At 44.9% G+C, this 26,901-nt stretch overlaps 1 protein-coding gene across 4 annotated transcripts in view; it reads right to left on the reverse strand.

Annotated features, from left to right (window-relative positions):
- LOC138481476 (Y+L amino acid transporter 2-like) overlaps nucleotides 1-26,901 on the reverse strand; it is a 703,293-nt gene that overhangs the window by 598,841 nt on the left and 77,551 nt on the right. Inside the window, exon 4 of one of the 4 annotated variants that reach the window (XM_069613637.1) lies at nucleotides 4,793-5,241. The exons of 1 other annotated variant lie outside the window; for it this stretch is intronic. In XM_069613637.1, coding sequence (XP_069469738.1) covers nucleotides 4,793-5,241 — 449 coding nt within the window. Of the gene's footprint in view, nucleotides 1-4,792; nucleotides 5,348-26,901 lie in introns of those variants that run through there. 2 more of the 4 variants (XM_069613642.1, XM_069613639.1) reach the window with 2 other exon arrangements.

Genomic DNA, 26,901 nt, shown 5'->3' on the forward strand with positions numbered 1-26,901 from the left:
TATGCTTTTGTTATTGGCACTACAAGGTAGTCCCCAACTTACAGGGTAGGGATATCACCAGCAAGGTACAACTAAAAACAAGAATTTAGTCACAATGGAATTAAACACAATAGGCAACTAGTGTTCACTGATAAGCTATCATACCATCTGAGCTCATAGATTGCCTGCAATTCCACAAATCAAGTTTCTAGTCTATGTTTCAATCACATTTCAAGGTCTGATTCTATAGGTAGATCCAAATATTTTAAAAATCCCTCTAAAAATAATTATAAGATACAACCTATCAAAATATCCCAAAAGATCATTAAAAAACCAAGGCAAAAACTTTGGTGATGTGTCATGAATCCTGTATATTCCAGATCAAAACAGGACCGATTGCAACCAATCCAGCAAGTATGTAAGCCAAGACCTGACCTACCACTTTGGGTCCCTTTTATACCATCTTTGCATATGTTGCAGGGAGCAGGGCGAGAACAGTCAATTATCAATCAGCTGGGTGGAACTTGCGCAGGTGATTGAACATGTGAAGCCAGTCAGCTGAAAGACCATACGTGCAAGGTTTTCAACCAATCAGAATAAGTTCCAATCCTCATTCATTTTCTTTGCTTTTGGCCACACGGTGCCATCCCTGTGTTACCAATACAGATAGCTGCAAGCTATGCATATAAAACATTGGCAATTGGTTTTGATAGGCACACAATATTTGTCTGGCAATCCAGTGACTGAAAGCCCAGGCATGGGTAAGGATGATGCCCTTACACGATGCCACTTTGGCTTTGGACTCTTCGTGGGTTGTTATAATTTGTCTGATGAATGCTTCTCCGTAAATTAATGGTTTTTGGAGTACTTGAGCACATTAATTTGGTTTGTCTGGCAAACATGTCATAGGTCATCTCTCTGCATAATCACTCCATTTATAATGGATCGGCAGATCCAAATACTATATGAACAACCACTCTCAAGAGAAGACTGATTTGTAAAACGTAAACGTGAGGCACTTCTGGATATTTGCACAGAGGTTTGTTAACACAGGGACTACAGAAAGATGTGTTTGTTCAAAACTTTGAAGAGACTATACATTTAGAACCCTTTTGGACTCTATGGGAATGGGGACTAACGAAAATACCGGCACCTGACTTCCTGTTGGGTGGACTTGGAATAGCCCGGTGCCACTGGGAAGTCAGACACCAGTAAGTTATTTCGGCTTTGGCGTCAACCCGCTGGTAGCACCGGCAGGGTTACCACCAGACCTGTAATGAGGCCCATTGAGTTATGAGTTTTGGGCAATCATTGACCATTCAAAAATATTGAGGGCACCCCTCTCATTGTGAGCACCTGCTGCAGTTAATATATTGCATCATGTATTTCCCTTCTTCAGCTAGAGGTCAAACTATGCAGTGCTGGGGTTGGCATCTATAGGCAGTGCTGGAAAGGGGCATGACCAAATTGTTCTGGATATGGCCTAAAAGGGGTGCACTTGGCTTAGGCTGCCTGCCCCAAACAATGCATGTGTTTTGGGTCTGTATTGTCTCAGGAGGTTTTGCCTGCATACTGTTAATAACGCTTCCTCTGGTTCACTTTCTTAATAAATTGCTCTCTATGCATAAATATCCTTCTGACTTGGTATATAAGCAATTCAATGAGTGAGTAGATCGCCTTCATTCTGTAAGTAAATGAGCCGGGCCCAGTCTGCCTAATAGCTTTTCTTAAGTGCTCATGTATGTTTGCAGCTCCCCTGCTGGCTGTCTGCCTGTCCTGTGATAATCTGTAGCTATTAACCTGCCTCCATTGTGTTATCTAGGAGTTTACCACAGTATGAAGCCACAAAGAAGGGCTGCTAGTACAGACATATCCTCTATGGAGACACCAGTCTTAAGTTTGGCGGTAGCCTTGCTGGTGAAACCGGCAGGCAGCCGCCAAACTTGCACATTTTTCCGGCATCCAGGAATGGGCAATTACTGTGTCATTACGGCCTTGCCGGACCCAGTAATTGCCAATTCCCGGGCACCGGAAAATATTCTTTCCCATTCCCATCCGAGCCCCATAAGGCTCAATGAGAATGGGGAAGCCGGTTGCACCGGCACTATTCGTGAATGGTGCCGGTGCATCCGACATGCTGTGGTCACGGGTGCAGGTCCGGTAGTAACAGTGCTGGTAGCTTACCGGCGCCGTCACTAAAAAAAGAGGAATGCGAGGCGCGCACTCCAGTTCCCAGTCAATTATACCTGTTGCAAGTAGTAACTGGGTTATATCCCAAAGACAAACAAGTATTAACAGGGTTGAATCCCATCTGCTGCAGTTCAGTTGCTCTGTTGTTCTTCTCCTCCAAGCGCTTTCTTGTCACAAACAATCATCAGGGAGACTGTATTTCTTTACAGGTGTTACTAATTAGTTGCTCTTTCAGTCTCAAAGGATTCTGGTAGCTGTAGTGATCACATTTTAACAATTCAGGTGATCAGGAACCAACACCCCTCCAAGAGCACACATTTTTCCCAAAATTGGGGGAGGGGAGAAAACCATCGTTATGGCTCTCTGAAGTTGGGCACAGTACCCCCGGTGCTGCTGTCTCTGGAGCCCGGGACTCCCATAGCATTATGTAAAAATAGCTTACCGGTGCCGTTACTACCAGACCAGTAAACTTATAATGAGGCCCCATGTCCCTTTAAATGTGCTCTTTCTCGCCAAAGACAGACCTCCTTAAAAAGCTGTTGACTTATCACTGACCGGTTTAAGCACTTTGGTGCAGGCAAGGAGAATTCTGCTGGGTATAATTATGCTCCCTCACTAATAAACCCAGTGCAATCACCCACTGAAGTTTGCATTATGAAACCACTCCTTTATAATCTTTGCACCACACAGCTGCCTATGTGCGTGGGAAGGATAGGGGTGGCCACCACTAGCCCCCAAACATCTTCATCTGACCCTGAAATGATCCATGAGAGCTTCTGTGAGAAAGCCCCAATGTAGGCTACTTGCTGCTTTGCATTAGAATCAAAGAGCATTTTGGGAACAGAAGAATGAAGACACATATTTTAATTATGACACATTTATGGCAGTGATTTCAACCTGCAGCCGATATGAGCACATACTGCACAACGGCCTTGCTGCTTATTTCATTTAAAAAAACACCCTAATAGTAAAATGACTGCAAACCATGAATCATTTATATTTATTAGGATGCATTGTGGATCTGGTAGTCTGGTACTAGTTGTCCTGGTCTAGAATGCACGTGTTTTCATTAAACTTATTTAGTTTACAGCATATGTTGTATCCATCAATCAAGCAATCAATCAATCCTGCCAAACCGCACGTCACTTGTGGCTGTGCTGTGGGAGCCCCAGTCAGCACCCCATTATCCCGTCTTACAGGCAGATTTTGGAGACTGCCAGAACACTGCCATAGCCATCCCCAGCCCACCTAAATCCCAGCTTATAAGGTTACCTTAAAAACAACAGAAAAGCAGTAAGAAAGATTTAATTATCACACATGAGCAAATACATCTGATAAGCACACAAAAAGGGCTTTTATGATTTCGATTTTTATTTGCCAGAGAATACAGCATTCGCCAGAGGTTTATTGGCAAACCGAGTACAGTACAAGTTATTGACCTGACATATGAGAAGGAATAAAATAAATGAAAAAGAAATCTCATCAAAACAAATAACTAAAAACACCTGGTGGAAAGCCAGATAAAGTCCAAATGCACCGCCACATAGATCAACAGAAGAATGGAACTACAACAGGGATGGAATAGACACAACCGAGACTGGCATAGTTATCCGGGCCCAAACCGGAAATGCCGCACCAGGAATGCAACATTTTTAAGCCATTAGTAGTCACCCAAAGGAATATGTGATGACCAGCACCAACCCTTAGAATGAGGGCTAACAGATTCATGAACATGACATGTATGACACGCAAGCCTATCAGAGCAGGGTGGCAGGGTGGCAGCTTTATTGCTAAAATATGTTAACCCCCAGCCCCTTTCAAGTTGAAAGTTGTTTTTTTGTGACACTGGACACAGTTTCAACCCTATGCCTTCCAATGTATTTGATGGCGAGTAAAAATTGTGGGGGAAGGCCAGGGTGTTGTACAAGGCAAGTGGAGGAAGAGAGTCAACAGAGAGCGTTGGAGTCTCTGCATGTAGGGCAGGTGTCTAGGAGCCGGATTCACGGAGTGTTTTCCAAATGGAGTGCACCATTATAAAATGCTTCTGTGAATCAGGTCCCCAACATCTGTGCCACCCTAACAACACTGTCGGGCCACCATCTCAGCCCTCAGTGTATTACCGCATACACATTGTGGAGTTGGTTGCTTTTCTACCTGGCAGTCTCTTGGTTTAGCATGCCTACATTGCCCTGGAAATCCCAGGTGTCTACGCCTGTCAATTCTTTCCCTTTAATGCCATTGGAAATACTGGTTGGTATTGAAAAGAAATCATGAGCTTGGAAATTATAGTCTATGGAGGGACAAGCGGAGTGGAAAGCGAGGATGAAAAACAATCGAGACAATAGAAACATGTCTTGAACATACAGCTAGCCATTTTCTCCATCTTCTATATCCATCACTGGATGATGATTCTATATTTTTCTTCACATATTTTTCTTTAGAAAAATGTTAGTCTTTATATTTGCTCCCAATAACACTATCGAACATGCAACAGGAACAAACGTCCAAACAAGCAATCATAGTTTTCTTCATTGGTATTGCGAAACGTGTGCATGTTAGCTTGCTATTTTGGGCCGCATTCATATATATATTTGCATTAAAGTTTGGGTTCTCCAGCACTTACCAATGCACACCACCGCCAGCAGGTACTCCGCACTTGAAGGCAAGGCACAGGATGGAAAGAACGGCTTGATCAGATAGTTGGAAAAGGTTAGAGCCAAGATGGCCTGGCGAGCAGGATAACTGATCAATAGATTGGTCCAAAGATTCAAGAAGGCCATCAATCCTCCAAACGATTCCAAGACATAGATATAGCTGGATCCGGATTTGGTGATCGTCGTTCCTAGCTCTGCGTAGCAGAGGGATCCGATCACAGAGAAGACTCCTCCGAGAGTCCACACCACAAGGGAGAGCCCATAGGACCTGCTGTGCAAAACAACCCCCTTCGGGGAAACAAAGATGGCAGATCCGATCGTGCTGCCTAAAATGAGGCACACAGCTCGCGGGAAAGAGATCTCCTTCTTCAGGTGCACCGAGTGAGCCGAAACATTGTCTGTGTTCTCTGACATTCTCCTGGAGAACGACACAAAAGGTTTGATTGAAAGATCGGTGCAGGCTAAATATTACACAAACTATCTCACGTGTCATGAAACACAGACAACCCCGTAAACACGCTCAGTCAAGCAGCGCTGTTAATCTAAAACAGGATGCTGCCCGAGGGTGGGCGGTGCACATTTTAATTGCTATTAACCATACTGCGAGATGTGTGGTTGAGCATATGAAGAGTGACAGCAGGAAATTCCAGCTGCAACAAGTTGGCAAGAGAGGGATGTGCTGTTGCCGCCAAATCTACAGACTTAGTTTGGACATGTGCAAACAATGGCAGTGTCTTTCATATTTACCAAGGAGTGGCTGAGAAAAATGAATGCTTTGCAAAGGCAGCGGCAGCAAAACTGGGCTAGTACCAAAACGCATCTACTTAGGGAGTGTGAGTACCTAGAGGTGGGCAGCTGTGGAAGTCGGCTGGGGGTGTGTGGGGGCAGAGGGGGCTGCATGCATGCAGGGAGAAACGGCGCGCTTATACTGCTGCATCAACCTCTCTTAATGGGGCGCCCTCCCCCCACGCCCCATTGTAACTTTGCGACCTAGTAAGCCGTCGAGCTGACAGGGGGAACTGCGTAATAATGAATAACTATTGCAGTGCTTGTTAGGTGTTGCTGGAAAAAGCTTTCACCCTCTCCTGGTCTGTTGTGTACGTCAGTTGGAATGCAGTGTTCTTTTATGTTTCATAGACAATTAGCTTTGCTGAGTAAGGCACATGACCTGCATCAAGTGTGGCGTTTACATTTTGAAGTGTATTTTTAGCACATGGAATACCCTAAGCCTATGTAAACGTAGTTGGTGTCTTCACAGCAATGGCCATATTAAAGTCAGGCACTTCTATAATTGTTTAACCACTTAATTGCTAAGAAAAATGCTCATAATGGGGAATCCCATCCAGCTAGGATGAGCAATCTCGTCCTCAGCACTGAAATCGCGGACTCAAAGATGGGCCCTGCAAGGTAGTATTGCTATTAAAGTGCTTCAGCCGTGGGCCACTTCCGACCTGTCTTCCTGCCAAAGTACAGTGTCATAGTGACACTACAAAGGCGGTGCAAAACAAGGGAAGTGCTAAATTCAGCACTATAGTCAGCTGGAGCTTCCTGTAGGCCCTAGACCTGATGCTGTCTGGTGCTGCCTCTCAGCCAATGGAAGGGCTCCCAGAGCATCCCTTGCCGCTGTCCTGCGTTGCCCACCAGTGTAAATAAAGAATAACCCTCCTACAGAGACCAAAACTATTCTGCCTTTTGGCAATCATCATTGCATAGAGGTGATGCCTGACGGGGGCCATCACTATGTACACTGCATCACGGTTCCATACATATACTGGCAAAAACAGGTCATTATTCATTAGAGGAAAAAAGTTATAATAGAGCCCGAAGCCATGATTTTCTACCTTCATTGTCATTATTCTGCACTCTTCAAGCAACTAAGTAAGCCTACTGTAACAGCGCCACTATGCCCAAGGGCCACTTTGTGCGTTTTATACATGTAAATACATAAATAAATAAAAGTACCTATTCTACCCAAAGTGGGACCACGACTAATTATGATTTGCAATGGGGGCATGCTTGCAATGCCAGATGCAGGCCTTATTACCTTTACTGCCTCATGGGAGTGTGACGCCATTATGTTAAGGTAGATTGCAATGTAACAGAGGGCCTCATTATGAGGTTGGAGGGAGCCTTGCCGGTAAGAGCAGCAAGGCTACCTCCATACTGGCATGAAAGTCCGGCACCCGCGAATGGGCAATTACCGGGGTATTCCAACCCCGCCGGACCCAGTAATTGCCCTTTCGCAGGTGCCGTTGCCGGTAGATCCCCATTCCCATTTCAGCCCCACAGGGCTCAATGGGAATGGAGATGCTGTGGCACCATTGGCGGAATGAAAGGCACCCGCGGCACAACTCAGAGTTTCCCGGTCCGGTAACAACGGTCCCGGCAACCATACCGGTGCCGTTGTTACCGACAGGCAATCTCGTAAAGAGACCAATCCACCTAAAAGCTAAATAATTAATTGTATTATATTGATAGTTGTTATATACATTCAAAGAGTACACGCCAGATTTCACATATGCTTTTTACATCAAAAAAGGCCATTTATTATTCAACGAAAAGTATACAGTATTACAGGTGATTCAATAAAATGGTGTCAGAGAGGGTGGGATGTTCATGACTGAAGCAAATTGCTATTTGTGACAATAGGCCATTTTTATAGTCATAACTTTTGCCATCAAGGGGAGCAAACAGAAATATTCTGCACTTTGTGATGTAGAGGTACATCGCAGTACAGTTTTGTGACCCTGGTCAAACATTAAGGACATGCTCTTGTGCTCCATGTGGAGGTAAGGAACAATTACAAGTTGCGCGGTGCGGTTAAAATGCAGCGGCATTACCGCACTGCCCAAGTATAACTTTGGCGGGAGGTTTGAGCATTCACCGCCAGCTGTGAGCTGGAGGTAAATCCACCAGCTTTCTGCCAAATTGAGGCGGAATCACTGCCATGGCAATTCTGCAGAAAATCCCCATGGAGTCTTATGGACTCCAATTAACGGGCACTAACACCGCCTATCGCCTCTTGTAATCCAGCTGTAATACCGGCAGTAATGGTAATACCGTTTGGTGGATTTACCGCTGAGATACCACCAAACGTATAATGAGGTCCAATAAGCAGTACTAGGAGATCCTTATGATCTCAAGCACAGAGAATATTTGGGCGATATTATCCAAGGCAACAGGCCGACCATGTTGGTAATAGCCCACTGCCCAAGTTAAGGGCCGAGTGAAGTGAGGGTCCCTTAACGCGGGCGGCAGTGCCATTACCAAAAGGGTCGACCCATCACTGAGGGTAATATCGCCATTAGCATCAGTTTAGTTTTCTAAGCGGGCGCTAATGGCTTCATTATTATTTATTTTTAAATAAACTTACTTCTCTGTTTCCTCGAGTCTGTTTTCAATATTGATGACCGTGATGTCATCAACAATGAAACAGACGTGCGCAAACTCTTAGCACCCACGTAGGAAAGTACACAGGTGCTAATGTGAGAGGGGAGGAGGAGCGTGGAATGGGAAGGGGCGCTGGTTAGCAGCACCCAGGCTGCTCAGATGCTGGCTTGTACCATACAATACAGCCTGTGTTCCAAGCATCCCTGATTGGCCAGTGCCCCCCTCGAGTTTGCTAATGCAGACTCATGTGTTCTGTGAAGAGGAAAGAAAAGCTATTGACACTTGCATATGGAATGACTAATTGCAGTGAAACCTTGTGATCATGGTCAAGCTACTTATTGTTAGTTATTGTTTTCCATGCAGAGGAAAACAGCAGCCTTGTGATCTTTAGCAAAAAAGTATATTCTGAACTCTTGTGTTTCTGTTGTGGGGATAAAAGCATTCAGCGCCACGTTTATTACAATTTGAGGAATTCATTAAAAATCAGACTTGTAATTGTGGCAGAACTGGGCATCCAGACCTCTTGCATTTTAGCCAAGGTGAAGAATTAAAGCAGTTAGAATGGAAATGTTAGTTTATTATCGAAGAGCATACTTGTGATCTTGAACAAGGTGTATTTTGTGAGCTCACATATTATTAAACCTGACACACAGCAACTTTCTTCCAGTCTAAGAATTCCTCCTCAATTCCATTCACCATTGCACAGAGGCAGGATTCTGTCACTTAATTTCCCCCTGAACTCTACTCAATCTGTAACTTAATTTGGCCAACAGCGCCCTCTAGTCATGGCTGCAACCATTCAGATTTATGCAAACTGCCAAAAGCAGATTGTGTACTTGGCAGCAATACAATCTAGGCTTGGGTGTTAATGTCAATAACATTTATTTATAGGACCTAACTACAATATGGAATGTTTCTCTTACTTTTATATGGAAACTTGTGCATGTTTCTCATAAATGTGACATTTTTAAAAAGATGTAACACAAAGGTTAAAGTTAAAAATCGTTTAATAAAGTTATCAAGTGTTCCACAAAATTCTGTTATTTTTGTAAACCTAAATTATATTTTTACTAGGGCAAAAGGCCCTGTGGACTGCTTCTTGGACGGTCTTGCACAAAATAGAAAAACCATTCAGAAACCCACTTAACCCTGGAGCAATCGTCATCATGAAGTTGTACAATGCTCCTGGAGGGGGAGGGGTATAGATGTGCATCACATTCGTTAAAGGAGCGTGTGGTATTTCACACCTGTGCATTGTACTGATTTGGATCTTTTAAAGTGCACCAACAGGGGGTGGTGTGTATGCAGCACTTTTTCTGAAAACGTTTAAAGTTAGGGGAACCCTGTTTATTCTCAGAACGCTGTCTATCTCCTCAACTCTCTCCACTCACCCCTTTGTACTCCATCCTATTTGAAAAGGAACACGCTTTACAGGAACAGAGCGGCAGTATCCAAAGCAAGGAAATGGGGTTGATGGGTATGTAAATGAGGCCAGGCTGATTTCTACTGGATGGATAATGGGTGCTGGTGAGTGAAATGAAAGCACGACAAAGGCTAGCATATAGCTCATCAATTTGACAGGCATTATGAGAATGAAGAATTGAGAATTCTCTTTAAGGTTAAATCTACAATAAGCATGGGCAAAACCAATAAGTCTTGATTGTAGACCGTAAGCATTTTTTGTCCAATGGGGCCTTTAGATTAAAATATTAACCTCTACATTTCAAAAGCCAGCCCATTTTATTAATGTAGTGCCTCATACTCTCTTTCCTTTCCATCAACCTCCCTTTTCCCTATGTTCCTTTCTTCTACTGTATCAGGTTCTTTACAATGTTGACATTTCCTTATTTTAACCTTTACCCAACCCTAACACATCCTGTGTTCCTACTCAACATTTTGACCTAACCAAATGTTTGAGGGCCAACCTTTAGTTGCGTTGCTTTTGGCAGACTCAAATTGTGGTAACACACAAAGAGTTGTCAAATTTTGAACATGGTACTTTATTTTTTTGGTAGGGCCATGACATTGTATACCTCTTTTTCAGACTCACTGGATCTCATTATGAGTTTGGTGGTATCTCAGCGGTATCTGCGGTAAATCTGCTGAGATACTACATTATGTTAGGCTAATGTATAATGCGCACGTACGCCCAGAGGCACCTTGGCGCAAGGACCAGCACAACAACTACAACCTGAAAAAAGGAAACTCAGCAGAAAAGGGTTGTCTTAAGTAAGTGCTGAAAGGTCAAATAATTCTCAATAGATGTGAGTTTGAGAGGAATGATGTTCCACAGTTTAGCAGCTGCAACAGAGAAGGCCCTGCTACGCAGTCTCTGGAGGCGAAACCTTGGAACCAGGACCAGACGGTCACTGCCCAAGTGGAGAGTACGACCAGGAATGTAGGGCTGGAACTTGTCACGAAGAAATTCGGGTCCAACCTGATAGATTGTCCAGTGAACAATGCACAGGGATTTAAAAGCAATCTGCTGTTGCACTGGAAGCCAGTGTAACTGGAGTAACACTGGGCTGATATGTGAGCCATACGGGGAAGCACTAGCAACCCAAGCAGCCATGTTCTGAAGAAGTTGCAATCGATAAATCAGACCAATCAGCTGGGCCACGTAGAGAGCGTTGCAGTAATCAATCCTGCTCGAGATAAATGCTGTCCCTACGGGTGGTCAGAGTCGAGCAGGGAGAAAAGGCAGGATACTTCAAAGAACTTGCAGCAAAACATGACCAGAATGACATACCGCACTCACCTGTGCTGCCATAGATAGAGAGGCAGAAAGATACACCCCCAAGTTCTTCACCACAGTCATCGAAATAGGAAAGGCACCCAGTGAAGCAGGCCAGAAAGGAGAGGACCAAGAGTCTGAGGAAACCGCAGAACCCCCCACCAGCACCTCTGTCGTGTCCGCATTGAGTTTAATACAACTTGTGCTCATCCAATCCCCCACGGCTGTTAGGCAGTCACACAAACGGGACGACACACCATCCCGGTCAAGATCAAGACGAACCAGGATCTGTGTGTCGTCTGCGTAAGAGTAACACCCAAAGCCATGGGAGTGGATAAGAGCAATAAGGGAGCAAATATAGATGTTAAATAACATCGGGGACAAGGTGGATCCCTGGGGAACCCCACAAAACAAAGGGTGAGAAGAGGAAAGAAAAGGAGGAAGAGATACAGACTGGCTGCGGTCAGTCAAGAAGGAGGTAAACCAAGCCAACACTGCACCCGATATACCAAGCGCAGCCAGCCGGGAGAGGAGGAGGGGGTGATCGACAGTATCAAATGCTGCTGACTGATCGATCGAGTAGAATCAGGGCCCCCACTCCTCCACTATCAACCAGCCTAGCGAGATCATCAATGACCGAGACCAGAACGCTCTCCGTGCCCCTACCTGGACAGAAACCAGACTGAAAAGGATTGAGCACTAAAGAAGAGTCCAAAAAGGATGAGAGAAGAGGAGAAATCAGTGCTTCTAGAAGCTTCATAAAAAAAGGAAGCAGCAAGATAGGACGGAAATTAGACAGCACTGAAGCATCCAGAGATGGCTTCTTGAGTGAAGGGACTACAGCGGCTTGTTTAAGCTCACCGGAAATACAACCCTGGGAGCATGAAGAATTAACGGCTTGGGTCACCAAAGAAATAATCCTAGGCAGGAGATCCTGTAAAGTGGATAGAGGAACTGGGTCGGATGGTGCTGCTGACTAAATATGAGAAATAGCAGCAAGAACAGTCGCCTCTGAGAACACCGGGAAGGTGTCCCAAACCTCAGTAGCGGGAGGAATAATGTCAATAGCCTGTAGCCCAGAATGAGTGGATTCAGTTATTATCCCGTATGGTAGAAATTTTTGAATGAAAAAAGTCTGCTTGTACTTCACAGTGAGACTTAGATGGCAAGGCTGTAGGAAGGAAGCGCGCTGTAGAGGAGAATGATTAGACAACCGAGAAGAGTTCCCTAGACTGGTTAAGAGCAGCTTCAATACTATTAGTAAAAAACAGCTGTTTCGCAGATTTGCTAGACAAATGGTACTTCCTAGATAGAGAGACTAAATGGCTTTGTCAGTCAGATTATAAGACAAACGGCATTAATGCTCAGCTTGACGAACTCCCAAGCTTAGCTATTTTAAGTTCATCTGAGAACCATGGCTGAGAGGGGCAGGAACAAATTCTTACAGCCTGAAGAGGTGCAAGTTGATCAGCAACCTTAAACAGGGATGAAGACAAGATAGAGAAGACAATAGGGCTGTCAGTAGGACAGCTAGCCATAATGGCAGACGCAAAGAGAGATAGATCCACATTACGCCAATTCCTTCTAAGGATAGAACGCTTAGCGCAAGACAACAAGTGTGTTACAAGAGGCACTGTAAAAGAGACCAAAAAATGATCTGTCCAGATCAGTGGAGTAACTGAACGAACCACCAACCCTGGGATGGCTGAAGAAATAAGATCTAAAATACCACCTAACTGATGGGTGGGCTCGACCAAGTATTGTTGCAACCCTAAATCCAGAATGCTATATTAAGAACTGTTCAAGAATAGGAGCATGTGGCAAATTAATTCGAATATTAAAATCACCTAAAACAATTAGGCTGGAATATTTAAGCTGTAATGAGGCGACAAGTTCCACAAAAGTATGTAGAAAAGAAGAGCATGAGCAAGGACGATAAACCAGAAAAAGATGAATAGACTGTGAAGCAGATACTATCACATTTACCATTAAAGACTCTATAGCCAGGTCATGTGCAAAAGGAACCAAATTAACCTTTAGTACTGATCGAAAAATAATGGCCACCCCACCTCCCGGCTGAGCCGCAGCTCTGTCCAGGTGCACAATGTTAAAGCCATACGGTAGAAACTCTGAGAACATGGGAGGCGGAGAGTCGGTCAGCCATGTTTCTGTTATTCAAAGTAAATCCAATTCCCCACTTGAAAGTAAGTCATGAACAAAACTGGAATGAGTTAGCAGCGACCGTGAGTTCACTAATTTGACCCCTAGTGCCAAACCAACCTCTGCCGGATCCGGCTTAGTACTCTGAGGGACACAGACCAAACCGGCAGGGAATAGCGAAGACCTAGGCGCCAAGTTCAACAGTTGAGTGCGCAAATAATGGCCCTGCCAAGATGATGGGGGCGAGCAACCCGGGCCATCCTGTCGGAATTGAAACAGTATTATGCCTCCTATCGCAACAATTGTATGTGTATTGGCCTACGCCAAGTTGTCTAAAAACATCATATGCGAACAAACTCCACGGCAAGGTCTTGACCTTAGAGAAAGTAATGTAAGTCGCCATCTTGGATTAAGCCGCCATTTTAGGTTCTCTTGTTATATGGAAGTCACCCTGAACATCAAAATGGAGGCCGAATGACATTCTGAGTAAGATTCTGGCCGTTGTGACCTCCGTACACACGAATAATTAATATGCCTGCAGGCCACTTGTCGGGGTCGCGAACTGAGACCTTGTCCTACTGTTGACCTATGTGTAAATGTACAACTATATCAGCGAAACTAATCAAAATGCATATATTATAGGATTGACCTGGCAAGGAACTCATAGGCCTGACTCCTAGAATGGTTAACCCGCGAGAGGGTTGGCCAAGGGCTGGACAAATAGTATAAAAGATCCAAGTATTCCAATGTACGGTCTCTCTCACTAATGCATCGAACCTTCGTTGAAGTTCGTTACGTTACTCTGAGAGCCGAATAGCTATCCGTTTGTCAATTGACTTTGGTAACTGCTGTAGCTTTTAAATAAAGCACTTGTATGTTCTTTGTAACCTGTGTTGGTGTGTTTCTTTTGGGCTTCCCGGCCTCATATTATTTTTCTGTTTCCACAGTTGGCGCCCGAAAAGGGACCCTCAAGATTGATGCCGGATCATTGAAGGTTGACGCAGACTATCGAACCGGAATCGGACGGTGTGATACTGCGGGCCCGACCGAACAAGACGCGATACCTCGGCAGCACTGCACGATCCGATCCTTGGACGATAGTCATGTGGTCTGACACGGCATCTTGACGAGGGTCCATTTTTGAGGCGGGCAGATTTGTCGAAACCACCAAACACAAGGTAAAATTCGTCAGGTAAGTTCTTTGGTAAACCGTACGGTCCTCCTTAGGTTTGGTCAGGTGCAGTCGTGACCCGGCTCTTAATTTAAACCTGACAATTTGAATTTGGCGTATTGTATCTGCAGACACAATTATTGACCAGGTAACACCAATTTTTTGTGAAATGCCTGGGAAATTGTCTAGCTGCTTTAGGGCTCTGTTCCGCAGCGATCGACAATCTTTGGAATTTAGCCGCCCGGCACCACAGGAGGGGTCGCCGGCATGTACTATGTACTGTAAGTATGGCATTGGAAGTATAGTATTTAATGATATTTGGCACAGACAAACCAGACATGCCTCTGAATTTCAGTGGCCAATCAATGGTAGTTTCGAGATCCCCGTATTGAATACCTAGAATCGGTCTTGCTAAAAAAGAAGGCCAGACCTGCAGCGTTTGATGTTTTGCAGAACTGGAAAAAAGAAGCGTTGCAGCAGCTTAAAAGTAGGGATAAACATGCACGCTGTCATAAAACAAATGCCGAAAAGGCGTTGTTATATGATAAGGAAAAACGTTCGGAGTCAGTCAAAAATATGGATAGGGCTTTCTCCCTAGGTATCCAGAAAATTTATCCCTCTAAAGATTTCCATGTTTCCGAAGAATTTATTGAAAAATTGTTAAACGAATGCAGGCCTGGTGCCTCCGCGCCACCTCCGTATGATCCTCTCCCGGGTGCTCTGCCCATTCCTGCTGTTATTCCTGCTGTTATTCCTGTTCCCCCTGTGCAACCTATTGTTCCTATTCCTCTAGTTGTTGTTCCTCCACCTATCGCACCACCCCTTCCTCTTACGCCGATCGTTGCACCCCCATTGAATTTGCCCGCACCTCTTCTCCCGAGTGGTTCTGTATTGACTGAAGTTGATCGGGGTGTGGGGTCGAAGATTGTCACTCGAAATACTGTTTCTCCAGAAAAGAAACAGGAATTATTTGCATGGGCTAAGCACTGTATGGAGAAAGGTGATCAAGTTAACGTTTTTTCCACATTATCAAATATGGACAATTTTCCCGAGAAAAATGTTTTTATCGAAGGTTTGGGGACTCATTTATGTGTAATGTGGGGTAGATTACAAAATTCGGATCTCCCACAAGGGGTGAGGGATCTAAATACTTTAGCACTTTCGAGGGACACAAAGGAGAAAGTACATGGTCATGTTGAGAGATTGTTTGAGTATAGGAGGGACTTTGAGAAATCACGAGATGAGGATGATGAAGACGACAGTATGTATGTGCAGAAACGGTTCCTTCCGTGTCGTAGATCGGCACCTGAGGAAGTACGAATTTGTACCAAAGATGCGATTCGATGGATCTCGGATTCATCGATACCGCCAGATGAAGTATATGACACGTATAGTCAGTATACAGTTGAAATGCAGAAGAAGGTGATTCAGGTAATGGTACAGTACCTACAGGAAGAATGTGTAAGGAAGAAGGTTAGTTGTCCTATAGAGTTATTGAGAATTTATAAAAGGGCTTTTTCGCCCGACACTTCTTCGACTGCCTTAGCGCTCGTCTTGGCTCTGTTGCTTAGTAAGCGGTCGGAGTTACCTATATCCCAGTTGCCTATGAGAGAGGTTCCTCCGACATTTGTCCCTAAGTTTGAGATTCCCGCTAACGCTGGGACTGGTGCACCCGCTGTGGACATCCCTGGACACTATGTATCGCAATTTGTTCACGTCCCGTTTTCACGACAGGATGTGAACACTATTAGACAATCAATTCCCGATATCAGGAAAAACCCGACAGGGTTTTACAAAGAGATAGAGTCCGTTTTGCAGTCCTCTGTGTTCACCTTAAGTGATATTGACTTGCTATTCCCTGTACTCCTGCCCGTAGATTTATGGAAGCAGGTTCGAACAATAGACGATGTGCCAGGGTTAGGAGATACGTGGGCTAACATGACTAGGTTTGATGGGGAAAGACCAGCTGGTGAGAAACCACCTCAGGTAATACTTACTTTGCCTGATAGAATTGTCGCAAAATTGAAAACCATAATTCCTGAGAAAAGAATTATTTGGGACAAGCTTACGGCCTGTGTTCGAGGAAAAACTGAAGGTGCCACCGAGTTCTTTAATAGATTCGAACAGGTATTCTCTGATTTCAGTGGACAGGACTTGGGCACAGAGTCTGGGAAAAGGTTATTTGTGGACAAATTTGTACGTGGGTTGTTGCCCGACATCCAGTCACAGATTATGTCCTCTGAGAGCGCTTGGCAGGCGAAATCCCAATCTGAAGTTTTGCACATGGCTCAGTATTATGAGAACCGTGTGAATAATGAAAAAGAGAAAATAGAGAAGAGGAAAGGAGATTTGAAGACTAAAGTATTGTTACAACAAGTTGTTAGAAATCCCAGAGGAGGTACGTCACAGACCAGAGGTCAGTATGTCCCAAAAGGAAACGCTCCTTTGGGTTCTGTGAATGTTAATCAATGTGCCTATTGCCGCCAGGAAGGTCATTGGCAAGCACAGTGCCCCGTCCTTCGCCAAAGGTCAAACAATGCATTTGGGAGTATGGGTAAACGAACTAGAGGTTGCCCCGGAGCGGGGGGCCCTGATAGAGGTCAGTTTTCGCAAGATCCTCAGCAACCTTTTTCACGGGAAAATCAGACTTCGAGTATGGACACGAGAAACATATTTGATCACCCTTCTGCTGCCTACCTTTCTGAAGAGCTTCCTTCCGATGACATTTTGTTTCGTTAGGACTGCCCGAAGCAGGGTTTGGAACCTTCACCTATTCCCGTTAATCAGAAAGGTCCCTACGTTGAATTGTTAGTGGGGAATAGGAAACATCAGTTTTTGATAGACACTGGAGCACAGAAGTGCTCCATTGATCATTCCCGGGTTCCAAACATTCCACTGTCAGGGCAAACAAATGTTTCTGTAGGGTTTTCTGGTATACCAATTGTTTGTCCGGTTTCTTCGCCGGTGTCTGTTCCTTTGGGTCCCTTTACGGACCATTGCCCCTTCCTTCTGACTTCGAACTGTGGAGAGAATTTGCTGGGGTGAAATTTGTTGAAGAAACTGAATGCAGTAATTCATTGTTCCTCTGACGGAGTGCGATTGACGGTTTCACCGCAGCAACTTCCCAATTCTCAGTTTTTGACTCAACCATTGCCTCCTGAGTTTAGTGTTGTTCCAGAATGTTTATGGGCGGTTGACGACAATGATGTCGGGGTGCTACAGATTGAGCCTGTTAAAATAGTTTTGAAGCATGGAGTTAAACTACCACGCATTCCGCAATATAAAATATCAGTTGAGGGCGAGCGTGCTTTGAAGTGCACTGTCTCCGATTTTGTGCATCGAGGGGTGATTGAAGAGATTGCAGGTAGTTTATGTAACAGCTCGATTTTGCCTGTATACAAGAAAGGCGACAATGCAATCCCATACCGTTTTATAATTGATCTTCGTGCTATTAACAAAGTTGTCGCCCCACAATTTCCAATTGTTCCTGATGTAACAACGATACTTACAATGATCCCTGCTACAGCTACGCACTTTAGTGTTGTGGATTTAAAGAATGCTTTCTTTAGCATTCCGATACACAATGAGAGTAGATATTTGTTTGCGTTCACCTTGGGGGGACGTTCATTCACATTTACTCGTGCACCTCAAGGGTATACTGAAAGTCCAAGCATTTATAGTAGAGCTTTGAAAGAGCAGCTTGATACCTTTGAATTGCCACCTACTTGTACACTGCTTCAGTATGTCGATGATTTGCTTTTGGCTGCAGATTCTGAAAGTGCTTGTAAAGAAGGCACTGTACTGTTGCTTGTTCATCTAGCTAAAAATGGTCATAAAGCTTCGCTCAAAAAATTTCAATATTGTTGTCAGGAGGTCGCCTATTTAGGCTACCTCCTGTCAAAGGAGGGGAGAAGATTGACACCTGAAAGAATAAAACACATTTCTGGCATGTCTGTTCCAAATACACAGAAGGAAGTTAGGGCCTTAATAGGTATGGCTTCTTACTGTAGGTTGTGGATCCCGAACTTTTCACTAGTGATAAAACCGATGTTGGTTTTGACGAAGAAGGGCATTTCTCTGCCGCTGTCATGGAAATCGGAACATCAACGATCATTTGAGCTTCTAAAAACCGCGTTAGGCTCTGCACCGGTTCTGGGTATTCCAAATTATGACAAGGCCTTTGTGTTGTTTGTGCATGAATGTGATGGATGTGCTTTGGCTGTGTTAACGCAGGAACATGGAGGGAAGAATAGGCCGTGCGGCTACTACTCCTCCGCCCTTGATCCTGTCGCATGCGCTTTGCCAAGATGTTTGCGAGCTGTCGCTGCTGCTGCCGCGTCTGTAAAACAGAGTGAGGGAATGGTCCTAGGCCATGATTTAATTTTGATGGTACCTCACTCTGTACATGTCCTATTGAATAAGACTCAAACGCAACACCTCACCTCTGCGCGGCTGACAAGGTATGAATTAATTCTGTTTGCCCCTCACATTCAAATTAAGAGGTGCTGTGTTCTTAATCCGGCTGAACTTCTACCTTTCCCGCAAAATACTGTTTGCGGTGACGAAGAATTACATGACTGTCTGTATACCACTGAACAGGAAACGAAGGGCAGGATAGATCTTATAGATACTCCTTTGGGCAATGCAGAAGGGGAGCTGTTTTGTGATGGCTCCTGCTTCAAACTCCCAGATGGTACATCTACAGCTGCCTATGCAGTTACTACGTTGAGTACGGTTGTTGAAACTAAGAGAATTCCGCATAACTCCGCGCAGGCCGCAGAGATTATAGCGTTGACCCGAGCTTGTGAACTCTCCGAAGGGCATACAGTAAACATATATACTGATAGCCAGTACACCTTTGGGGTGGCTCACAACTTTGGGAGGCTCTGGTCGGAAAGAGGGTTCCTAACCTCACATGGGACCAAGATTCAGCAATTGCTCTCGGCACTCTCACTCCCTAGGCAGTTAGCGATCATGAAATGTGCAGCACATCGTAAGGTCATAGATGATGTGGGAAAAGGGAACGCTTTTGCTGACCAGATAGCCAGGCAAACGGCCACAGACCTTAGCGCAGACATGTATGCTCTAAGGGAAACAAAAGATGCCTATGTAATGGATGAGGGTATCGGGTCTGTGCGAGATATCCAAACTGATGCCACAATAGAAGAATCTAAAAGGTGGGCCGAAGGAATGGGGAAACTGGATGACGATGGGTGTTGGGTGGATACATCTGAAGGAAAATGGTTGCTCCCTGATTCATATGTGCTGGCAATGGTTACGATGGCACACGGTCCTACGCATGTGTGTGCTCAGCAGATCACGAAAATGTTAGAACAAGTATGGGGGAATGATAACATTTCGAAGATTGCACAGCGCCATGTTCAGAATTGTATGATTTGCTTACAGCACAATGTGTGGAAGGGGACAGTAACTCCAAGGGGAAGCTTTGGGCCCCCTTCTGTTCCCTTCGAGGTCATCCACTTTGATTTTATTGAGATGGAACGGTGTAACAATCTAAAATATGTTCTTGTGATTATTTGTGCTTTTAGTAAAAGGGTCGAGGCTTTCCCCGTTAAAGATGCTACTGCCATGACCACTGCAAAGACTATGGTAAAAGAATTCTTTCCACGATTTGGGCTTCCAAGGGTAATTTGGTCGAACAATGGTCCCCATTTTGTTGCAGCAGTAATTTTGCAGATATGCACAGCGTTACACATTAAAAAACGATTTCTCTCAGCTAGACATCCTCAAAGTGCTGGGTTGGTAGAGAGACATAACGGCATCCTAAAGAATAAGCTTGCAAAAACATGTGCCGACACCAAACTGAAATGGCCAGATGCCTTACCTATTGTATTGTTAGCCATGCGTACCACACCTCAAACTAAGACTGGGCTCTCCCCACTTGAGGTAGTGATGGGGAGACCTGCTAACATTTGGGGCCTTCCGAAGCCCAAAACCTTAAGGGAGGTCGAGGATGTATTGCTTGTAGACTACTGTAACCAGTTGACTAAAAATGTGTATCTCATTTATCATCAGGTCCAATCAGCTTTACCTGTACGGTTTACGGGCCCAGGACACGATATTCAGCCTGGAAGTTGGGTCCTAGTGAAGGCCTACGAAAGGTCTTCCTGTCTCGCTCCTCGCTGGAGGGGACCCTATCAGGTACTGTTGGTCACCCAAACAGCAGTGTGGGTGGCTGGAAAGAAGCATTGGATCCACGCGACGCATGTCAAGAAACTTCCTCACCCGACGCCCCACGTTACAGAAGAAGCAGAACCCCTCGCTGATGCTACAATCTCTGATCCTGGAGTAGCAAACAGCGCTGTGAGTGCGTCGGAGAATTTCTCTGAGCCCGTGGAGCTTGGGGAACAGTCCATTTCGTCTCCGCACTCTTTGAAAAAGTCACTTCCGGAAAACATTGTTTCAAGTTCTGCGACTTCCGTCGCCTCCGATACGTCGCTTCCCTCAGGAAGTGACGTTACCTTGTTTCCGGATCAAACAGTTCTGGGTACCACCAGGTACGACCTTCGACGAAGAAAATAGAACTACGGCACGGGTCTTTTCCGTGCATTTGGAAAGAAGAAGTGATTGAAAGTTTTCTCTTGTAAAAGAAAGTTCCTTTCGAACAAAAGGAAAAAAAAGGGATTCTGCTGACTAGGGTTGGGAAGGACTAAGAAGTCGCGCGACCGAAGTGTCGCCAGCAACGAACATTGGGGTCGTCAATTGAGAAACTACGATGCCTGCCACCTCCACCGCTGCTCCCCACATTGGACTTGTAAATAAGGGGGTGACCAACTCGGACAACGAACAATGTGCCTGGGCCCCGAAAACGTATTGGTGTGTTGTGTTAATAATAATTGGAATTTGTGGAATTACTGCTGTGGGACTTTGGTATTTCGAAGAAATTTACCCTCTAAAACCTCTACTGCCAATTGAGATTGTACCTACTGCTTTGACTCCCTCTGTACACCTTCACACCTTGTCACCTAGAGACTCCCAGCATAGACGAAAGTATCATAATAACACTTCAATGATAGTAATGAATGCAACGCATGCCATTTTTAATAAGAGTAATTGCTGGATTTGCTCCCATTTACCGCAACATGGGAACAAGGGACTAGGATGGTATATTCACCCTTTACCTTTAACGACTGCTTGCTATGCTTCTCTTAGAGCACTATTCTTTGGCCGTTGGAATGATAGCATCTCAGGGAACTTCGATGGAACTAATTTAAATGATTTTGAGAAATGTGAATTGACTCCCCTGGGATGCTCGCTTTTTGCAAATAGAAGTAGACATAATGTTGCTTCTATTAAGCCATCTGATAAACTATCTATTCCTTTCCAAACTCTAATTTCCTTTAAAATGGCTCCGATAGGCAATAAGGATGCTGTGCCCCCTTCCTACTCTATTAATCATAGCCCCGATTCAGTCCCCTTTTGTGTACAAAGAAATGGCACTCGGCCAATGGGAGATTTTGAAGGTTGTGTGAACATTGTAAATTTGACTGGGGAGAACAGGCCTCTGTATGTAGGGGGGCCTGTTTATTTCGTTTATGGTAGTTCAGCATTTCCCTGGTTGCCCAAGGATTGGCAGGGAACCTGTTATTTAGGAATCCTGTTACCTGGGGTATTTATAGCTAGTACATTGGAAGTTTCTAAGGCTCGCCCACGGCGGGACGAGAACGGAGATACCCCTGGGCAAGTATTGGGAGATATAGCGAAATCAGTTGTGCCATTTTGGGGACAGATAGCAAACTCTGAAAACATTAGGGGGCTAGCAAGAGTACTGAAGAGAACCATCAACCGGACCACGGATATACTTTACAATATGACACTAGAACAAAAGGCAATAAGATTGGTAGCGCTCCAAAATCGGATGGCATTAGATGTCATCCTGGCAGAACGTGGTGGAGTATGCAAATTAGTGGGGTCCGCTTGCTGTATTTTCGTACCAGATTCCTCACCGACAATTTTCAAAGCAATACAGAACTTGCACATCCTTAGTTCTGAGGTGCATGTTCCTGTGGGAGATTGGAATATTAGCGCCTGGTTCTGGGATTCTCTACGATCCTGGGGTTGGAAGGTGCTTTCTGTTATCCTGGTTATTTTGGGAATCCTGCTATTACTTTGTTGCTGTTTCCAATGTCTACCTAGTATATGTGCAATGCTAGGGGGATGTTGTGCTCAAGCGGTGAGCACAGTAGGGCACAAAATGTATGCCCCAGACACAGCATCTAAAGAGTTTGTGTTACAAGAGGTTCTGATGAACGACCTAATAGCTATAGACATTACAGATAATGATTCAGGATGTATGGACGACAATGCATGGAGTTATTTACAGAAGTATTAGAAATGATATTAGCACTTGGCATAGGCCAAAAGGAGGGTTTGTCGGAATTGAAACAATATTATGCCTCCTATCGCAACAATTGTATGTGTATTGGCCTACGACAAGTTGTCTAAAAACATCATATGTGAACAAACTCCACGGCAAGGTCTTGACCTTAGAGAAAGTAATGTAAGTCGCCATCTTGGATTAAGCCGCCATTTTAGGTTCTCTTGTTATATGGAAGTCACCCTGAACATCAAAATGGAGGCCGAATGACATTCTGAGTAAGATTCTGGCCGTTGTGACCTCCGTACACACGAATAATTAATATGCCTGCAGGCCACTTGTCGGGGTCGCGAACTGAGACCTTGTCCTACTATTGACCTATGTGTAAATGTACAACTATATCAGCGAAACTAATCAAAATGCATATATTATAGGATTGACCTGGCAAGGAACCAATAGGCCTGACTCCTAGAATGGTTAACCCGCGAGAGGGTTGGCCAAGGGCTGGACAAATAGTATAAAAGATCCAAGTATTCCAATGTACGGTCTCTCTCACTAATGCATCGAACCTTCGTTGAAGTTCATTACGTTACTCTGAGAGCCAAATAGCTATCCGCTTGTCAATTGACTTTGGTAACTGTTGTAGCTTTTAAATAAAGCACTTGTATGTTCTTTGTAACCTGTGTTGGTGTGTTTCTTTTGGGCTTCCCGGCCTCATATTATTTTTCTGTTTCCACAGTCCGAGACCCAGACAGTCCCAGATGGGCTTAACATTGGCACAACTTCGGATTGAAGTCGGCGCCCTCTGCGCTAGACCGCAGCGCTGCCTACACATTGATATGATACGATATGGCATTTATAACGCGCCTATACACAAGTGTTTTAAGGCGTGACAAGGCCAGGGAGGGGGAACAGAGAGAAGACAGATAGCGATCCTACTAGGCCAGGTGTCAATCAGATCACGCAAGTGCATGGGAAGGGGGAGGGGACAGTGCAGTACGTGGGAAAATTAGAATAAATAACAGTAAGTAAAAGTAAGTGCTGGGGTAAGTGCAGGCATCAGGTGTCAAGTGCTTGTAGTGGGACTGTAGGGATACAGAAAACAGTCCCCAAGTGTGGGGGTTGCCAGGAAGGCAGTGCAGGTGTGCGACTGGTGGGTGGGGGGCCTGGGCACCGAGTTCAGAGGCTGGTCCGGCAACCAGTGCAGTTTCAGCCAGGAAGTCTGCAGGGGAGAGGAGGAGAAAAAGCAGAAGCAAAGAGAAAGGTTTTGAGGTGCTTCCCGAACCAGAGATGATTCTCCTCAAGTTTCAGGGAGACAGGGAGGCTATTCCTGAGGGAGGAGCCAGCTGAGGAAAGAGATCTCCCACCAACTCGTTGCTTAGAAAAGCGACTGACCCTAAGGGAGTTGGAGGCAGATAAGCGAAGAGCTTGAGAAAGGAGATATTTAGGAAAAGAGAGTTGATGGTATTGAGGCCCCAAGCCCCAGAAGTCCTTGTGGACAATGCAGAAGGTTTTGTACTTAATCCTTGCAACCACTGGGAGCCACTGCAGAGATTTCAGTCCTGGAGAGATACGATCCCTGGGCTGGAGGCCAAGGACAAGTCTCGCAGTCCTGTTCTGGATGAGTTGCAGAGGGCGGAGAGTTGCTTAAAAATGATCAGTTGTGTATTACCAGAGTCAGTCTGCTCCTCCCCCTGCAAGGCAGTGAGGAAAGACTGCTCGTTAGTGTGTGCAGGAATGAAAAGAAAGAAAGGCTGCAATCCACGAGCATGAGCTTCAGGATGCAGCTGGAAGCCAGGCAACCTCTGCCGCTAGCCGGCTACAAGGAAATAAGCTGTGCGAAACACCTAATAAGTAGGAAAAACAATAGAGGTAAAAGGTAATCGTTACGCGTAGCGCAACGTGTCTGCAAGAATGATGTGCCCAGTCAAGCACATTAACCCGGCATGATACCAGTGCTTGTTTAAAGGAAATAAAAATATGTTGCTGTAACTAAAACAAATCAAGAAAGAAAAACAGGTGCGTAGCAACCTTACCTTAGTCCACCGTTCTAAAATTCTGTGGAGCTTAAAAGCTCCAACAGCTGTCAGTCCGCTCCTCCCCCTGCAAGGCAGTGAGGAAAGACTGCCCGTTAGTGTGTGCAGGAATGAAAAGAAAGAAAGACTGCAATCCACGAGCACGGGCCTCGGATGCAGCTGGAGCACAGGCAACCTCTGCTGCTAGCCGGCTACAGGAAATAAACTGTGCAAAACACCTCATGAGTAGGAAAAAACAATACAGATTAAAGCTAACCGTTACACGTAGTGCAACGTGTCTGCAAGAATGATGTGCCCAGTCAAGCACATTAGCCCGCCATAATACTGACGCTTGTTTCAAGGAAATAAAAATATGTTGCTGTAACTAAAACAAATCAAGAAAGAAAAATAGGTGCGCAGCAATCGTACCTTAGTCCACCGTTCTAAAAGTCTGTGGAGCTTAAAATCTCCAACAGCTGTCAGTCCGCTCCTCTCCCTGCAAGGCAGTGAGGAAAGACTGTCCGTTACTGTGTGCAGGAATGAAAAGAAAGAAAGACTGCAATCCACGAGCACGGGCCTCGGGATGCAGATGGAGCTCAGGCAACCTCTGACGCTAGACGGCTACAAGGAAATAAGCTGTGCAAAACACCTACCAAACTGTATTACCATTACTGCCACTTGGTCTGTTGGTATTACTGCCAGACTACAAGTGGCGGTAGATCGTGCAACTCCACATTTATTTTGGGTCCACAAGATGCAATGGGGGATTTTGGTGGAATTTCCGCAGCAGTAATTCCGTCAGCGGCAATTCCACCACAATCTGGCAGCAAGTCAGTGAATTTACCCACAGCTCATACCTGGAGGTGCATCTTCCAACATTCCGCCAAAATCATAGTTGGGCGTTGTGGTAATGCGGAGGTATACGGTAATGCTGCCACATTTTTACCGCACCACCTAACTTGTAATTAGGCCCACTGTTTGCTCTGAGCAGTGAATTAGCAGTAAACAAAGCCCAGAAGAACTGTCATTGCAGTCTGCAACGCTCTGTGTGTTTTGCTTTTTATTTTAAAAAGGAAAAACAGCTAATTGCACTGTTTGCTTTTATACCAATTTGAACCCCTTTAGGTTATGCATAAAATGAAGATTGTACAGGTGACTTTATTCCACGTGTATAACCTGTGAGTGGCATTAAAGACACCTCGAGTTGGCCCATGTCAAGTGTGGTATGCCCAGTCAGTCCTGGCCCTTAGGCTCCCACCGCACTTCATTCTGGTGTCGATTATCCTGAGAGTAGAAGAGGAAAATGAAACTACAAATACTGTAGAAATATGCAGGCACAAGTTAAAACGTCACTATTTTCAAAACATCTACACCATTACCAAGGATTATTTGAGAGATGTGTGTCTGAATATGTTTGGTCAAATGTATGTGAAAATGCATCACTTTCCGTATAGTAGGTCTTAGCCTCTGTTCCTTCAGAGCATTCACATATTTACTTATTTAGGAGGCTAGAGAGGCTACAGAACCAGAGAGGATTTTAATTTCAAGTTAAAAAAGGGATATAAGGAAACCCAGACCCACATAAGCCTTGTTCCCCTGCTTTCAGCCTCACCTGACTTGGTTGAGATAGATCAGCCATTTTCTATGATGTCACTTCCAGCACAGTCAATTGATGCCTCTCAACATGCAATCTATATATTGGCACATAGGCGCATAGGCACAGCGTACTACTTTAACTATTGCCAGAGATCTAGTTTAACTGTGAAAGTATTAGTTTACCTCTGGTGAGAGTACTAGTTTAACTCTTGCCAGTCAACTATGCAGACAGCATTGCACAGTAGTGCAAAACTAAAGATGCAAGGGGATAATGTGTGATCTGAAGCTTGCAAAACTGCAAACTGTGCAACCAGAAAACCTACAGTCACAGGCTGGCTTCCTCTCTTGGCCAATCTATGCGATCCTGTGCAAAGCACAGGGCCAAAGTCTGTCTTATTTATTTTGGCTGCACGTCACAAAATGGCTCATTCACACATGTGTAAACAGCAGTGGTATTAGCCAAATTTGATATATTTGACCGAATTTGACCAGTACCATTTGATCGATTATAAAACATACTGAACATGTGGAGCGGGGCTTGCAGGGGTGTCCCCCGCTTCCCATGTTCGGTATGTTTGGCCTTGGGTGGATGCAGGGGTTTACCCCGCTTCCTCAACATGGGAGGTTGGGGACCAAAAAAAAAAGAAAAAGAAAAAGAAAGGGGGACTCTGCAG

This window comes from Ambystoma mexicanum, chromosome 5p (genome assembly GCF_040938575.1).
Source record: "Ambystoma mexicanum isolate Mex_15411 chromosome 5p, UKY_AmexF1_1, whole genome shotgun sequence".
NCBI classification, from domain to species: Eukaryota; Metazoa; Chordata; class Amphibia; order Caudata; family Ambystomatidae; genus Ambystoma; species Ambystoma mexicanum.